This window comes from Desmodus rotundus, chromosome X (assembly GCF_022682495.2).
Source record: "Desmodus rotundus isolate HL8 chromosome X, HLdesRot8A.1, whole genome shotgun sequence".
Taxonomy (NCBI): Eukaryota; Metazoa; Chordata; class Mammalia; order Chiroptera; family Phyllostomidae; genus Desmodus; species Desmodus rotundus.
The window spans coordinates 61,306,737-61,323,026 of NC_071400.1; the positions used below are offsets into that span (position 1 = coordinate 61,306,737).

Below are 16,290 nucleotides of genomic sequence, written 5' to 3' on the forward strand. Positions count from 1 at the left end.
TACAAATTGTTATTGTCATTAAAATAGTGTGATAATAGATCACTTAAAGAGAACAAATTTTAGCAATTTAGTATTTTATGAAGAAGGAATTTTTAAATTAGCAAAGAAAGAACTGATTGGCCAATTGGCTGTCATTTGGGGGATCCTTATCTGACACTAGGCACTACACCCAAAAGAACCTCCCAGAGCAATTAAATTGCTTATTGTAAAAATAAAACTATAAAAGTAAAAGAATAAAAATAATAGTCTATTTTTTAATCTCTTGGGGGTGGTGAAGATATTCTTAGGCAGAAAACATAAGTGAAAAGATTAATAAAAGATTGACTATATATAAATAAAGCTGTTAACAACATCTGTGCACAGGTTTTTGTGTTGACATAAATTTTCAACTTCTCTGCATAAATATCAAACAGCTGGCTCATATGTTAACAGTATCTTTTAAAAAAATATATTTATTGATTATGCTATTACAGTTGTCCCATTTACCCCCGTTCACTCCACTCCGTCCTGCCCACCACTTCTCTCCCACATTCCCCCCCTATAGTTCATGTCCATGGGTCATACATATATGTTCTTTGGCTTCTACATTTCCTACACTATTCTTACCCTCCCCCTGTCTATTTTCTACCTACCATTTATGCTACTTATTCTCTGTACCTTTCCCCCTCTCTTCCCCTCCCATTCCCCTATTGATAACCCTTCATGTGATCTTCATTTCTGTGGTTCTGTTCCTGTTCTAGTTGTTTGCTTAGTTTGCTTTTGTTTTTGTTTTAGGTGTGGTTGTTAATAACTGTGAGTTTGCTGTCATTTTTACTGTTCATGTTTTTTATCTTCTTTTTCTTAGGTAAGTCCCTTTAACATTTCATATAATAATGGCTTGGTGATGATGAACTCCTTTAACTTGATCTTATCTGAGAAGCACTTTATCTGCCCTTCCATTCTAAACGATAGCTTTGCTGGATACAGTAATCTTGGATGTAGGTCCTTGCCTTTCATGACTTGGAATACTTCTTGCCAGTCCCTTCTTGCCTGTAAGGTCTCTTTTGAGAAATCAGCTGACAGTCTTATGGGAACTCCTTTGTAGGTAACTGTGTCTTTTTCTCTTGCTGCTTCTAAGATTCTCTCCTTATCTTTAATCTTGGGTAATGTAATTATGATGTGCCTTGGTGTGTTCCTCCTTGGGTCCAGCTTCTTTGGGACTCTCTGAGCTTCCTGGACTTCCTGGAAGTCTATTTCCGTTGCCAGATTAGGGAAGTTCTCCTTCATTATTTGTTCAAATAAGTTTTCCATTTTTTGTTCTTCCTCTTCTCCTTCTAGCACCCCTATAATTCAGATGTTGGAACGTTTTGAGATGTCCTGGAGGTTCCTAAGCCTCTCCTCATTTTTCTGAATTCTTGTCTCTTCATTCTTTTCTGGTTGGATGTTTCTTTCTTCCTTGTGGTACACACTGTTGATTTGAGTCCCAGTTTCCTTCCCATCAATATTGGTTCCCTGTACATTTTCCTTTGTTTCTCTTAGCATAGCCTTCATTTTTTTTTTCATCTAATTTGTGACCAAATTCAACCAATTCTTTGAGCATCCTGATTACCAGTGTTTTGGACTGTGCATCTGATAGGTTGGCTATCTCTTCGTTGCTTAGTTGTATTATTTCTGGAGCTTTGATCTGTTCTTTCATTTGGGCCATTTTTTTTTTGTTTTGTTTTGGCATGCCTGTTATATAAAGGGGCAGAGCCTTAGGTGTTCACTGGAGTGGGGTAACGCTGGTTGCTGTGCTGTGATGCTGTACGTGGGGGAGGGCCCGAGAGGGAGCAATGGCGCTTGCTCCACTCTCTGCTGGATTTCAGTTACTCCCTCTGCTACCCACAATCAAATTGGGCCCCTCTGGTACTGATTCCCGAGTGGGTGGGCTTGTGCATGCTCTAGGCCCCTGTGGGTCTCTCCAACGAACTCTCCTGTGAGGCTGGGAGTTTCTCCTACTGCTGCCTCAACCCCCATGGGTGTTTTCAATCAGAGGTTTGAGGCTTTACTTCCCTGAGCTGGAGCCCTGGGTTGCATGGTCTGTTTTGCTCTCCTACTGTTCCTCCTGGTTTATCTATGCACGAATGTGGGGACGTGGGGTCTGCTAGCTGTCACACTGCGTGCCCCGTTCCACAATCTGCCACCTTGCTGCGTCCACCAGCTGCCACCTTGCCACGAGTCCTCTCTGCCCCAGCTGCCCATCTCTGCCCCTCCTACCGGTCTGGATGAATGTTTCTTCTTTATCTCCTTGGTTGTCGGACTTCCATGTAGTTTGATTTTCTGTCAGTTCTGGTTGTTTTTTGTTTTTAAATTGTTGTCCTTCTTTTGGTTGTGCGAGGAGGCGTAGTGTGTCTACCTACAGCTCCATCTTGCCTGGAAGCTGTTAAAATTATCTTTAGCTTTGTAAGAATCTGCTGATTTGTCTTCTAAACTGGCTACACCATTTTAATTTCTACCAGCAATAAATGCAAGTCCTTCTTGCTCCAAAACTCACCACCCTTTGTTGCAATCAAAATGTCCTTCAGTAGGAGAATAAATACACTTTTGTGCATTCAAACAACAGAATATTATTCATCACTAACCATTAATAAGCAATAAAGCCATTCTGATAATGTTATATACTATATGATTCTAAATATGTGACATTCTGGGAAAGGCAAAACCATGAAGTCAGTAAACAGATTAGTGGTTACTAGGGATTGGAGAGAGGGACAGATGAATAGGCAGAGCATAAAGGATTTTCAGGACAGTGAAACCACTGTGTCTGATACTGTAATGATGGATACGTGTCATTATACATTTGTCCAACATCAAGTGTGAACCCTGATGTAAAATATGAAAAAAGACTATATTAATATCAAAAATCTTTGTAGGACAAAATACATCATAAAGGAGTTAAAGTACAAGTGACAGACTAAGAAAAACACTTGAAAGATAGTGTGCCAATATCTATATGCATAAAGCCTTTTACAAATATATAAGCAAAGATGTCCATTCTAATAGAAAACTGGGCAAAACTTAAAAGAAGGAAACTTATTGGAGGGTGTCATGTAAATAGGCGACAAATATGAAACACTTGGCAATTTCACTACTAACCAAGCAAATGTGAATGAAGACAATATATAATCTTTTGCTTATCAGATTAGAAAATATTATGCAGGTTTATAATATATGTTGTTGGCAATGATGTGGGAAAAGGGGCCCTTGTATAGTCTCAGTGAGGGTATAAATTGACACAGAACTGTTGAAAGGCATTTTGACAATATCTAACAAAATTCCATATTGGGAATGGCAGTCTCATGTGCACAGTCTTTTGACCCTCGCTTAGCTACATAAAAATGGGCTTGGGCCTGGAACTTTTACTTCTTAGGAAATAAAGAGCCCACACAGCCTGTTCCAGGCTTGTCACCTTGTATGAGTATATCTTTTTCTGTTTCAGTCTCAATGAATTTTCTTTTGTTCTGCATAAGCATGTGTATCTGTGGGCCTCAGTCATGCCCCCAACTTTCAGTATTTTAGACTCCACGGGGTGGGGGGAAGAGGGAGTGGTTGGGATCCCACTGCTGCAGTAGGAAAGGGGTGCACATAGGCAAACTGCCCTGTGTTGGCTGCCAGGTGAGATCCGCTAGCCATGGGAACTCATGCACACTATTGGAGCTGATCTTGCTCTAATATGTCTCTTCTGTATGTGAGTAAAAGCCTTATTCCATCCAGTGTTTGACTATGTTGTGTCTACCTTGGCTACTCCAATTTCAAGATGTAGTGGACAGAGGTGTCTGGAATTTTTTTTCCTGATGGCTAGTATAGCAGTGATATTTGCTATGCCCCATGTAGAGTCCTCCTCTGGCATAGATAACTAGTGCATGGTGTTTTGCTGAAAACTCTATGTATAATAATCAGCATCCTTTGTGACATTCTTTTTATTTTTTGAAGATTTTATTTATTTATTCTTAGAGAGAAGGGAAGGAAGGGAGAACAGGAGGGAGAGAAACACTGATTCGTTGCCACTCACACTTGCTCTGACCAGGGACAACCCCACAACCCAGACATGTTCCCTGACCAGAATCAAACCAGAGAACTTTTGTTTTCTGGGATGACGCTCAACCCACTGAGCCATACCAGTCAGGGCGTTCATTACATTCCGGAGCTGTTGAATTGATGTAACCAACCATCTAGCTCCAAAGTCATTGTGGAAAAATGAACCCTGTTTTTTCTTTTTCTTTTCTTTTTTTACTTAAAAAATTTTATTTATTTTTATTCAGTTACAATTGTCTGCATTTTCTCCCCATCCCACCACCCCACCCCAGGCAGTCCCACCTCCCTCCGCCACCTCTACCCTCCCCCTTGATTTTGTCCTTGTGTCCTTTATAGTAGCTCCTATAGACCCCTCTCCCCACTATCTCCTCCCCACTCCCCTCTGGCTATTATTACAATGTTCTTAATTTCAATGTCTCTGGTTATATTTTGTTTGCTTTTTTCTCTTGTTGATTATGTTCCAGTTAAAGGTGAGATCATATGGTATTTGTCCCTCCCCGCCTGGCTTATTTCACTTAGCATAATGCTCTCCAGTTCCCTCCATGCCATCGCAAAGGGTATAAGCTCCTTCTTTCTCTCTGCTGTGTAGAATTCCATTGTGTAAATGTACCATAGTTTTTGGATCCACTCATTTGCCAATGGGCACTTAGGTTGCTTCCAGTACGTGACTATTGTAAATTGTGCTGCTACGAAGATTGGGGTGCATAGGTTCTTCTGGTTTGGTGTTTCAGAGTTCTTAGGGTATAATCTCAGCAACGGAATTGCTGGGTCAAAGGGCAGCTCCATTTTTAGTTTTCTGAGGAAATTCCATAATGTTTTCCACAGTGGCCGCACCAGTCTGCATTCCCACCAACAGTGCACTAGGGTTCCCTTTTCTCCACATCCTCTCCAACATTTGTTTGTGGATTTGTTTATGTTGGCCACTCTGACTTCTGTGAGATGGCACCTCATTGTGGCTTTAATTTGCATCTCTCTGATGGCTAGTGATGCTGAGCATCTTTTCATATGTCTCTGGGCCCTCTGTATGTCTTCCTTGGAGAAGTGTCTGTTCAAGTCCTTTGCCCATTTTTTGATTGGGTTGTTTATGTTCCTGGAGTGGAGTCGTGTGAGGTCTTTATATATTTTGGAGATCAGGCCCTTGTCTGAGGTATCATTGGCAAATATGTTTTCCCATACTGTTGTTTCTCTGTGTATTTTAATGCTGTTTTCTCTAGGCCTGCAGAAGCTTTTTATTTTGATGAGGTCTGATTTGTTTATTCTTTCCTTTATGTCCCTTGCTTTAGGGGACGTGTCTGTCAGGATGTTGCTGCATGGGATGTATGAGATCTTCCTGCCAATGTTTTCCTCTAGGACTTTTATGGTGTTACGAGTCATATTTAAATCTTTTACCCATCTTGAATTTATTTTTGTGTATGGTGTAAGGTGGTGATCGAGTTTCTTTTTTTTGCACATAGCTGTCCAGATCTCCCAACACCATTTGTTGAAGAGGCTATTTTTGCTCCATTTTATGCTCCTGCCTCCTTTGTCAAATATTAATTGACCGTAGAGACTTGGGTTTATTTCTGGGTTCTCTGTTCTGTTCCATTGGTCTATGTGCCTGTTTTTATGCCAGTACCAGGCTGTTTTGATTACAGTGGCCTTGTAATACAGTTTGATATCAGGTATTGTGATCCTTCCTGCTTTGTTCTTCTTTCTCAAAATTGCTGCAGCTATTCAGGGTCGTTTATGGTTCCATATACATTTCTGAAATGTTTGTTCTATATCTGTGAAATATGTCATGGGTACTCTAATAGGGATTGCATTGAATCTATAAATTGCTTTGGGTAGTATGGCCATTTTGATGATGTTAATTCTTCCAATCCATGAGCATGGGACAATGCTTCCATTTGTTTGTGTCTTCCTTAATTTCTTTCTTCAGGGTTGTGTAGTTTTTTGAGTACAGGTCTTTTACCTCTTTGGTTAGGTTTATTCCTAGGTACTTTATTTTTCTTGTTGCTATATCAAATGGGATTTTTTTCCTGATTTCTGTTTCTGATGTTTCATTGTTGGTGTACAGGAATGCCTTTGATTTCTGAGTATTGACTTTGTATCCAGCTGTTTTGCCAAATTCATTTATTAGGTCAAGTAGTTTCTTGGTGGAGTCTATAGGATTTTCCATGTACACTATCATGTCATCTGCAAACAGTGACAGTTTCATTTCCTCCTTTTCAATTTGGATGCCTTTTATTTCTTTTTCTTGTCTGATTGCTGTGGCTAGGACTTCCAATACTATGTTGAATAGGAGTGGTGAGAGAGGGCATCCTTGTCTTGTTCCTGATCTTAGTGGGAAAGCTCTAAGTTTTTGTCCATTTAGAATGATGTTGGCTGTAGGTCTCTCCTATATGGCCTTTATTATGTTGAGGAATGCTCCCTCTATTCCCATTTTGTTGAGGGTTTTTATCAGAAATGGGTGCTGTCTCTTACCAAATGCTTTTTTGGCAACTATTGATATGATCAAGTGGTTTTTGTCTTTGCTTTTGTTTATGTGGTGTATTATGTTTATTGATTTGCAAATATTGTACCATCCTTGCATCCCTGGGATGAATCCCACTTGATCATGGTGTATGATCTTTTGAATGTATTGCTGGATGCGGTTTGCCAATATTTTGTCGAGGATTTTAGCATCTATGTTCATCAGTGATATTGGCCTGAAGTTTTCTTTCTTTGTTATATCTTTATCTGGTTTTGGGATTAGGATGATGTTGGCTTCGTAAAATGAGTTTGGGAGTCTTCCATCTTCTTGAATTTTTTGAAATAATCTGTGGAGGATGGGGGTTAGCTCCCCCTTAAATGCTCTGTAGAATTCTCCTGTGAAACTCTCTGGTCCAGGGCTTTTGTGTGTCGGAAGCTTTTTCATTACTGTTTCAATTTCATCAGGTGTTATTGGTCTGTTCAGGCTTTCTCCTTCTTCTTCACTGAGCTTTGCAAGGTTATATTTTTCTAGAAATTTGTCTATTTCATCTAGGTTTTCACATTTCCTGGCATACATTTCTTCATAGTAATTTCTTACAATCTTTTGTATTTCAGTGGTATCCACTGTAGTCTCTCCTCTTTCATTTCTGATTGTGTTTATTTGGGTCCTCTCTCTTTTTTTCTTGATGAGCCTCCTTAAGGGCTTGTCCATTTTGTTTATCTTTTCAAAGAACCAGCTTCTGGATTCGTTGATCCTTACAATTGTGGTTTTAGTCTCTATGTTATTTAATTCTGCTCTGGTCTTGGTTATTTCCTTCCTTCTACTTGCTCTGGGTTGTCTTTGTTGTTGTTCCTTGAGTTCTTGTAGGCATATGGTTAGGTTGTTTATTTGAGCTGTTTCTATTCTTTTTAGGTAGACTTGTATCACTATAAACTTCCCTCTCAGGATTGCCTTTGCTGTGTCCCATAGGTTTTGGATTGTTGTGAGTTCATTTTCATTTGTTTCCAGAAACTTTTTGATTTCTTCTCTAATCTCATTTTTCACCCATTCATTGTTTAATAGCATGCTATTCAATATCCATGTTTTTTAGTGTTTTGGGCTTCGATTTGTTGAGATTTGTTTCTAGTTTCAGTCCCTTATGGTCAGAGAAAATGCTTGATATGATTTCAATTTTCTTGAATTTGTTGAGGCTTGTTTTGTATCCTATCATGTGGTCTATCTTTGAAAATGTTCCATGTGCATTTGAAAAGAATGTGTATTTTTGTTTCTTTGGGATGAAAGGCTCTATATATATCAGTTAAGTCCATTTCATCCAAGGCCTTGTTCAATGCCACAGTATCTTTGTTGATATTTCACTTAGAAGATCTATCCATCTTTGACAGTGGGGTATTAAAATCCCCTACTATAATTGTGTTGCTGTCAATATCTTTCTTGAAGTACTCCAAGATTTTCTTTATGTATTTGGGTGCTCCTATGTTGGGAGCATATATATTTACAATGTTCATGTCTTCTTGGTGGATTCTTCCTTTGAGTATTATTAAGTGACCATCTGGGTCTCTCTTTATGGCCCTTTTTTTTGAAGTCTATTTTGTCTGATATGAGTATTGCTACACCTGCTTTTTTTCCCTGTCCATTTGCTTGGAATATTTGTTTCCAGCCCTTCCCTTTCAGTCTGTGTAGGTCTTCTGTCCTGAGGTGGGTCTCTTGTAGGCAGCATATGTGTGGATCATGCTTTCTTATCCATTCAGCTATTCTATGTCTTTTGACTCAAGCATTTAATCCATTTACATTTAAGGTTATTATTGATAGGTATTTATTCATTGCCAATTCTTTGTACCTGTGTTCTTCTCTCTTTCTCTCTTTTCCTTCCTTTCCTTACAGCAGCCTTTTTAGCATGTCTTGCAGAGCTGGTTTGGTGGAGGTATATTCTTTTAGACTTCTTTTGTCTGGGAAACTCCTTATTTGGCCTTCTCTCTTGATTGAGAGCCTTGCTGGGTAAAGTAGTCTTGGTTGCAGTCCTCTGGTGTTCATTACTTGGAATATATTTTGCCATTCTCTTCTGGCTTGGAGCGTTTTCATTGAGAAGTCAGTTGCTAACCTTATCGGGGCTCCTTGTATGTTACTTCCTGTTTTTCCCTTGCTGCCTTTAAGATTCTTTCTTTGTCTTGGAATTTTGCCATTTTAATTATGATGTGTCTTGCAGTGGGCCTCTTTAAAATGAACCCTCTTTTTTAAAACCACTGTTCATTGAGTATTTTATTCTTTGCAGCATACGCATTCTTAATACCTTATATCAAGGGTCAACAAACATTTTCTGGAAATGGCTGAACAGCAAATGCTCTAGGCTTTGTGAGCCACATCTAGTCTCTGTCACATATTCTTCTCCTTCTTATTCTTTTCTTTACGAGTCTTTAAGAGTGTAAAATCCTTCTAAATTCATAGGCTATCCAAAAACAGCCAATGAACCAAATTTGCTGATTCTTGTACTATGTAATTGGTGGAAAACGTTTCAGAAGGATATGTATCAAAGTCTAAGCAATGAATATTTCAAGGAAGTGTGGCAGGTTTAGAGGGTGTCAATAAATTTGTATTTTATATACTCATATTTTAAAATAAATTTATAATCCACATTTGTTTGTGCAACACATAATTTTTAAAGGACAATAGCCAGAGGGGAGTGGGGAGGGGATAGTGGGGAGATCGGTTTACAGGAGCTACTATAAAGGACACATGGACAAAATCAAGGGGGAGGGTGCAGGTGGGGGAGGGAGGTGGGATTGGCTGGGACGGGGTGGAGGGATGGGGAGAAAATACAGACAACTGTAATTGAATAACAATAAAAATTAAAAAATATATAATGAAGATTTAAAAAGTCATGAATAAGAAAACTCAAAAAATAAAAATAAAAAAATAAAAAGTGATGCCCATTAGAGATAAGGCTGAATTACAAAGTTTTAAGAAACTCAAAACCTTCCAGACTTTTTCATCTTACCCAACCTCATATCTTTTCCTCAACTTACCAATAGTGTGTCTCCAACTTCTCCATAAAGTAAAGGTCCTAGGATTCCTGATTCATACTGAATAGTTTCACGAGTTTTAAATGTTTCATCTGTGTATGCCATAAATCGGACTTTCTTGTACTTCCTGCCAATGCGCTGAGGACCATTATTCAAATATAAACTTTTATAACTTCTGTATGAGACACAAAATGATGAGAGGTTGGAATGGAGAATTCAAAGTAGATGATAGGTGGCTAAAATCCAACTCTAAAACAGCTGATATGATTTAATTAAGGATAAGAGTGGGAAAAATATAAGCATCCTTGATGCTTAGCTATTTTAGTTTGAAAACATCAATTGTCTGGACATTGATTCCATACCTGCATCTTCCCTAAATGTGGTTTGAGGATTTCTCTTTTTGAATAACTAGGAAGAACCTTTTGAAGTATGGGGAAGAGATAGTATCAAGAGTCAAAAGGTACTTACTCATTGTTGGAGGTGGGGACTGAGGGAGCATAGTCCCAGTCCTCCTCTTCAGCAGCAATATAGTGAACCCAAGTTTTAGGATGCTTCTTGGCAGATGAGCGAATTTGGAATAATGGAGGAGAGTTGTCATCATCAATCCTGACAATATCCATGTCAGAGTCATAAAAATCATCATCATAATATTCCTCTTTTTTATTATTCTTCATTCGTAGGTGGGGTTCCTCTGGGCAACTATCCACTTTGACATAAGCTTCCATACCGTCTGGTGTCAGACAAACCAAACAATGTCAGATTCCTACAAAATTTTATTGCCTTAACTTCTATGACATTATTATCTCTCATTAGGTCTTCAAGGCTCTCTCTTAAGTGTTCTCTTCTCCACAGCAATACTCTTTCTTGCCACTCTTCCACATGGATGACCTTTGCCATATCTGGTACTTCCTGGTTTCTTCCTGTGGTCTTTGCACTTATCATTTCCCTTCTACTTGACTCTCCTTCAATATACATTTTACCCCCTTTTCAAGACTCACTCATTTGCTTTTGTAATACATGTGAATATTTCCTTTGTGGAACTGGCTCTGAGCCTATCACTCCACAACTCCCAAATTATAAACAAGGAGACTTGAGGAACTACATATTTTCAACACCTAGAAGCTTCGGTCAAACCTAAGCATTCCCACTGTCACCTAATGATATCTATTGGGTTGGCCAAAAAGTTAGTTCATTTTTTCCCTATAAAATGGTTCTAGTGGTGTTTAGTTGTCTTTAACTTCATTTGAAACAATTTTGTTACACCGTATTGTGACAGCTGTCATACCATCATGTACTTAAAAAAAACTTATCAAAATTGGTGAATTTTTGTATAGCCATTTTACTATTGAAGATGGAAGAAAATAAGCAACATTTTTGGCATATTATGATTTATTATTTAAAGAAAGGTAAAAATGCAACTGAAATGCAAAACGAAAAAGATTTGTGCAGTGTATGGAGAAGGTGCTGTGACTGATTGAGCATATCAAAAGTGGTTTAAGAAGTTTCGTGCTGGAGATGTCTCACTGGACTGTGCTCCACAGTCAGGTAGACCAGTTGAAGTTGATAGCAATCAAATTGAGACATGAATTGAGAACAATCAACATTATACCATGTGGGAGATAGCCTATATACTCAAAATATCCAAATTAAGCATTGAAGATCATTTGCACCAGCTTGGTTATGTTAATTGCTTTGATGTTTGGGTTCCAACCTAAGTGAAAAAAACCTTCTTGACCATATTTCTGCACGAGATTCTCTACTTAAATGTAAAAATAACATTCTGTTTTTAAAACAAATTGTGATGGGTGATGAAAAGTGGATACTTTGTAATAATGTGGAACAGAAGAGATCATAGGGGCAAGTGAAATGAACCACCACCAATTACACAAAAGGCCGGTCTTCATCCAAAGAAGGTGATGTTGTGTACACGGTGGGATTGCAAAGGAGTCCTCTATTAAAAGCTCCTTCTGGAAAACCAAACAAATAATTCCAACAAGTACTGCTCCCAATTAGGTTAACTGAAAGCAGACTCGGTGAAATGTTTCCAGAGTTAGTCAACAGAAAATGCATAATCTTCCATCAGGATAACACAAGACCGCATGTTTCTTTGATGACCAGGCAAAAACTATTACAGCTTGGCTGGGAAGTTCTGGTTGATCAGCTGTATTCACCAGACATTGCACCTGCAATTTCCATTTATTTCAGTCTTTATAAAATTCTCTTAAAGGAAAAAAAAATTCAATTCTCTGGAAGACTGAAAAAGGCACCTGGAACATTTCTTTGCTCAAAAAGATAAAAAATTTGGGGAAGATGGAATTATGAAGTTGACTGAAGGATGGCAGACGGTAGTGGAACAAAATAGTGAATAAATTGTTCAATAAAGTTATTAGTGAAAGTACAAAATATGCCTTTTATTTTTACTTAATACCAAGTAAAACTTTTGGCCAAAATATATTTACTCCATTGAAGTATGACACAAAACATTGATTTAATAACAGCTTATCTGGAAAAATGTTATGGTAGATATAAATTTCAAGATGCATTCCAAGTCCATAAAATCATGAAAAGGTAGAACATAAAATAAAAGAAGTTTGTTGTATATTTGAAGAGCATATCTGCCTGTGACCAGCTGGAAGCCCTATCAATCTCATCTTTATGCTTTATAAAATGTAGATAATAATTCCTACCCTATCTATACCATAGGGCTATTTTGAAGATCAATACTAACAAGGGAAATCCATTTACTGGATGATTGGGAACAGGGAAGACTTCAGAAGCAGCAAAACACTAGTCTGGGGCTCATATAGCTTTAAATATAATTTATTGTAAATCTAAAAATGAAGGGTTTATTTGAGGTCCAATAAGGCAAAACTTTTTTTTTTCTGAAAAACAAGGATTAAAGTCAGTGAAAACAAGTTATCAAAGAATAAAATAAAACAGGACATAAAACAAATTCCTCTTAAATTGAATCTGGCTCAGACTAGACAATGACCAAACTGTATACAAATGAATGACTTATTCCTCTGTGCCTATATGATCAACTTCCTGTCACTCACCCAGTAAGACACACTTTGTCCCCTATGTTTTGTCAGAAATTCCATAAATATTATATAACAGATGAAGAAAAGGTATCCTTATTCTTCATCACTATATTGTGTCACTCACAAAACATAAGGACAAAATGCTGGCTGCATAGCAGGATCAAATCTTTCATCGAAGACAACCAAGGAACCTGAAGAGAGGGTTAATTCAAGAGTGATAGGACAGATCCAAGATGGTAGCAGGGTAGCTGGCAGCTCTGTTCTTCAGCTGTCAGACATGGACTGGATTGGAAGTCAGAACACAGAGGGGAGAGTGAGTGAATGCATCTATGAGTGAGAGGGTACATGGAGGACAGCATGGGGAGTGTGCAGGAGAACACAGAAACTGGTCCACCTGCGAGGTGCATGGGGGTGGGGGCTGATGGCCCAGGCTTTCTAGGTGGGCTGCCACTGCTACCCAGCCTGGCACTGCTGGCTGCCCAGAGTGGGGTGGCTGTAGATCCAGTCAGGACCCATGAACTACCAGGGCGGCGAGAGAAGGCCTGGAGGTGTGGGCTCCAGAAATAGCATAGTGGGTATTTGTCCCTCACCACCTGGCTTATTTCACTTAGCATAATGCTCTCCAGTTCCATCCATGCTGTTGCGAAGGGTATAAGCTCCTTTCTCTCTGCTGCATAGGGGATAGTGGGGAGAGGGGTTTACAGGAGCTACTATAAAGGACACAGGGACAAAATCAAGGGGGAGGGTGGAGGCGGGGAAGGAAGGTGGGATTGGCTGAGTTGGGATGTAGGGATGGGGAGAAAATGCAGACAACTGTAATTGAATAACAATAAAAATTTAAAAAAAAGTAATGTCAACTTAAGATGAAAGCATATCCTTAAATTATAACAGTTGGGATTCCTGTCAGCAATTTACATTTATAAATCAACCATTAATGCTCCATTAAAAATAAAAAAAGAAATAGCACAGTGGGAACAGGCAGGCCTGAGGCTGGAGACCTCTGGAGGGAGCAGGGACAGCAGGCCGTCACTGCCTTGTTCTATAGTAGAGCTGAGGGAATCTCCCCAACGCCATCTGGAAATGATTCAGAGAGAAACTTTACCTGAACTTGTTGGAGGCCCTGTAAGGAGGTGGCCGGCCCTGACCAAAAGAGATCATGTGATTTTTGGAGAGAGGGAGCACAAGGAAAACAGGACCCCCTGGGATCTGCACTGCAGCGTGAGGGCCATAGGGAAACACTTAAAAGGGGCACTGAGACATACCAGAGGCTTGGTAGGGATCTGGGTGCGCAGGCCTGTGCATGCCAGTGGCACACAGCAGGTTTGCTAACCAAAAAACTCAGAGGCAACAAATACACTGAAGGAACGGGAGGATCCGACCCAACACAGCTTGCAAACAGAGGGCAGAACAGAGTGGAGAATTCAGGCCAAACCCCTTGTGAGAGAGCAGCAGGCTTGATCTCCAAGGCAGGAGCTGAATGCCTGAGATTTGCTAGTCAGTCAGAGAGCCTTTCACAGACAAGCAAACCCAACCCCCACCTGTGGGAGGCTCTGCAGAGCAGCAAAGTCAGGCCCAGGAGTTTCCTGCAGCGTACATTTCCTCAGGGTAAAGAAGAAAAAGGCCCTTCACCAGCCACTACATGCTACACAGCTCCTTGGCCCTGATTTACTAAACCCATCAGAGCAGAGAAAATAGACACAGGCACAACAAGACACTATCTTTGCTCCTGCATAGCTGTTTAACGTTTGTTTCATATCCTTCAACTCTGGGCATAAAACTCAGGTTTTCTAATATAGTTTATTTCAAATCTCATATATTGCTTTTCCCGTCTCTTACTCCACACTACCTCCTTCCTCCTCCTTCATATATTTGTTTTAAATTCTATTTTCTTTTTTGCTGCGACTTGTTTCTATTCCACACTATTACTATTGCTCCCCCTCCAGCCTCTCAAAACGACTTGTAATTGTCATTAGTCATCTCACACTCCTTCACCCATTCTTAAATACCCTTATTCTCTCTCCACCTTTATCAATCTTTACTCATAGGTAGTGGATAAGGTGGTTGTTGTTACAGTTCCTCAACCTTATTTCTAGATAATGACTATCTCTGTATTTCAAATCTCATATTTCCATTTGCCTTCCTCTTGCCTTTCCCTTTTTTCATTTTAAAGGTTAATTTTTTCCTGTTAGCGGTGTTTTCATCCCACACTCTTAATATTCCTTCTCCCTCAATCATCTCAAAATAACTTCTCTTTCCTCTAGACATCTCTTAAACTCTTCTTTCTGTCCTTGTGCCCTCTGATTCCCATTCCACCTATATAAATCTTAGCTCATTGGTTGTCGATATCTCTGTGGTGCAGATTTTTCTGCAATTATATATTTTGTTGTGGTTCTCTGTTTTTTCTCTCACTAGATATATACAAATATATATTATTTCTTTAAATTTTGGGTTTAACCTAATAATACACACTTCTCTCTTACTCCATTCCACCTTCCTTCCTATCTTTTTTAGTTATGAAGTAAATTTTATTTTATTTCCCACTTTGCTTTGTCTCTATTCCCTATTCTTATTATTGTCCCTCTCTCTACCCTTGCAAAAATCTCCATTCTTTCAGTTAGTCATCTCATATCTGTGTTTCCTTTCTTATAGTAGTCTTAATCTCTTTACACCTTTATTGACACATTGGCTGTTGATAGTCTAACAGTGGGTGGGGGATATCTTTGTGGTGTGGGTCTGTTTTCTGGGCTGTTTGGTTTTTATTCTGGCAGAACCTGTACAACAGCATACAAGATGTAGAGGGTAGAGTGACCCTCAGTCAGTCAGCCAGAGGGAAGGACCCCCCAAAGAGTGACCCAACAACCAAAACCCAATTACAACCACATAAAAGGCATAAAGGTCAGTGCAAGAACATCAAGCACAGGTGGTCAAAGAGATTGCACCATTGAGTCCCACAGATCTCCTATCACAGAAGATCACACCATGAAGACAGGGAGTCAAAGCAGATAAATCTAATAAGCAGAAACAAACAGGAAGAGTCACCTAAAATGAGAGGATAAAGAAACAACCCCCAATCGAAAGGAAAGGAGCAATTCCCAGAAAGACTGCTAAATGAAATGGCGGCAATCTAACTATTAGACATTGAGTTCAAACTAATGGTTATGGTTATAAGGACACTCAAGGAGCTCAGTGAGAACTTCAAATAACTCCAGGAAAGCTTCAAGGAACTTACTATGAACTACACCAGCATGAAAAAGTACATAGAAATTATCAATAAGATGATGGGAGGAAATTAAAAATACAATATCTGAAATGAAGAACACAGTAGAAGGAACTAAAAGCAGGTTAGATGAAGTAAAGGATCTAATCAGCAAGCTGGAGGACAAGCCAGAGAAAAATTCCCAGACAGAGGACAAAAATTTTAAAAGACTCAAAAAGAACAAAGAGCGGTTAAAGGGAGCTGCAGGACAACATGAAACATAATAATATCTGGATAATAGGGATACCAGAAGGGGAAGGAAAGGAACAAGGGATAGAAAACCTGTTTGAAAAAGTAATGACAGGGGATTGGAAGATGGCGGCAACATAGGTGGGAGCAGAATTCACTTCCCCTCAGTGCCAGGGAAATACCTAGCTGATCTGAGGAGCAGAGCGAACAGCCAACAGTACTCCAGCATATACGAAGATTAGAGACCAAAGATAGAGGACACTGAAAGATCTGACGGTAAGG

The 16,290-nt window shown here is 39.3% G+C and overlaps 1 protein-coding gene across 3 annotated transcripts in view; it reads right to left on the reverse strand.

Moving 5' to 3' along the window:
• F8 (coagulation factor VIII) overlaps positions 1–16,290 on the reverse strand; it is a 202,747-nt gene that overhangs the window by 112,469 nt on the left and 73,988 nt on the right. For all 3 annotated transcript variants that reach the window (XM_053917164.1, XM_053917165.1, XM_024564370.3), the window contains 2 exons: positions 9,991–10,252; positions 9,526–9,697 (listed from right to left, as the gene is read on the reverse strand). In XM_053917164.1, coding sequence (XP_053773139.1) covers positions 9,526–9,697; positions 9,991–10,252 — 434 coding nt within the window. The remainder of the gene's footprint in view (positions 1–9,525; positions 9,698–9,990; positions 10,253–16,290) is intronic.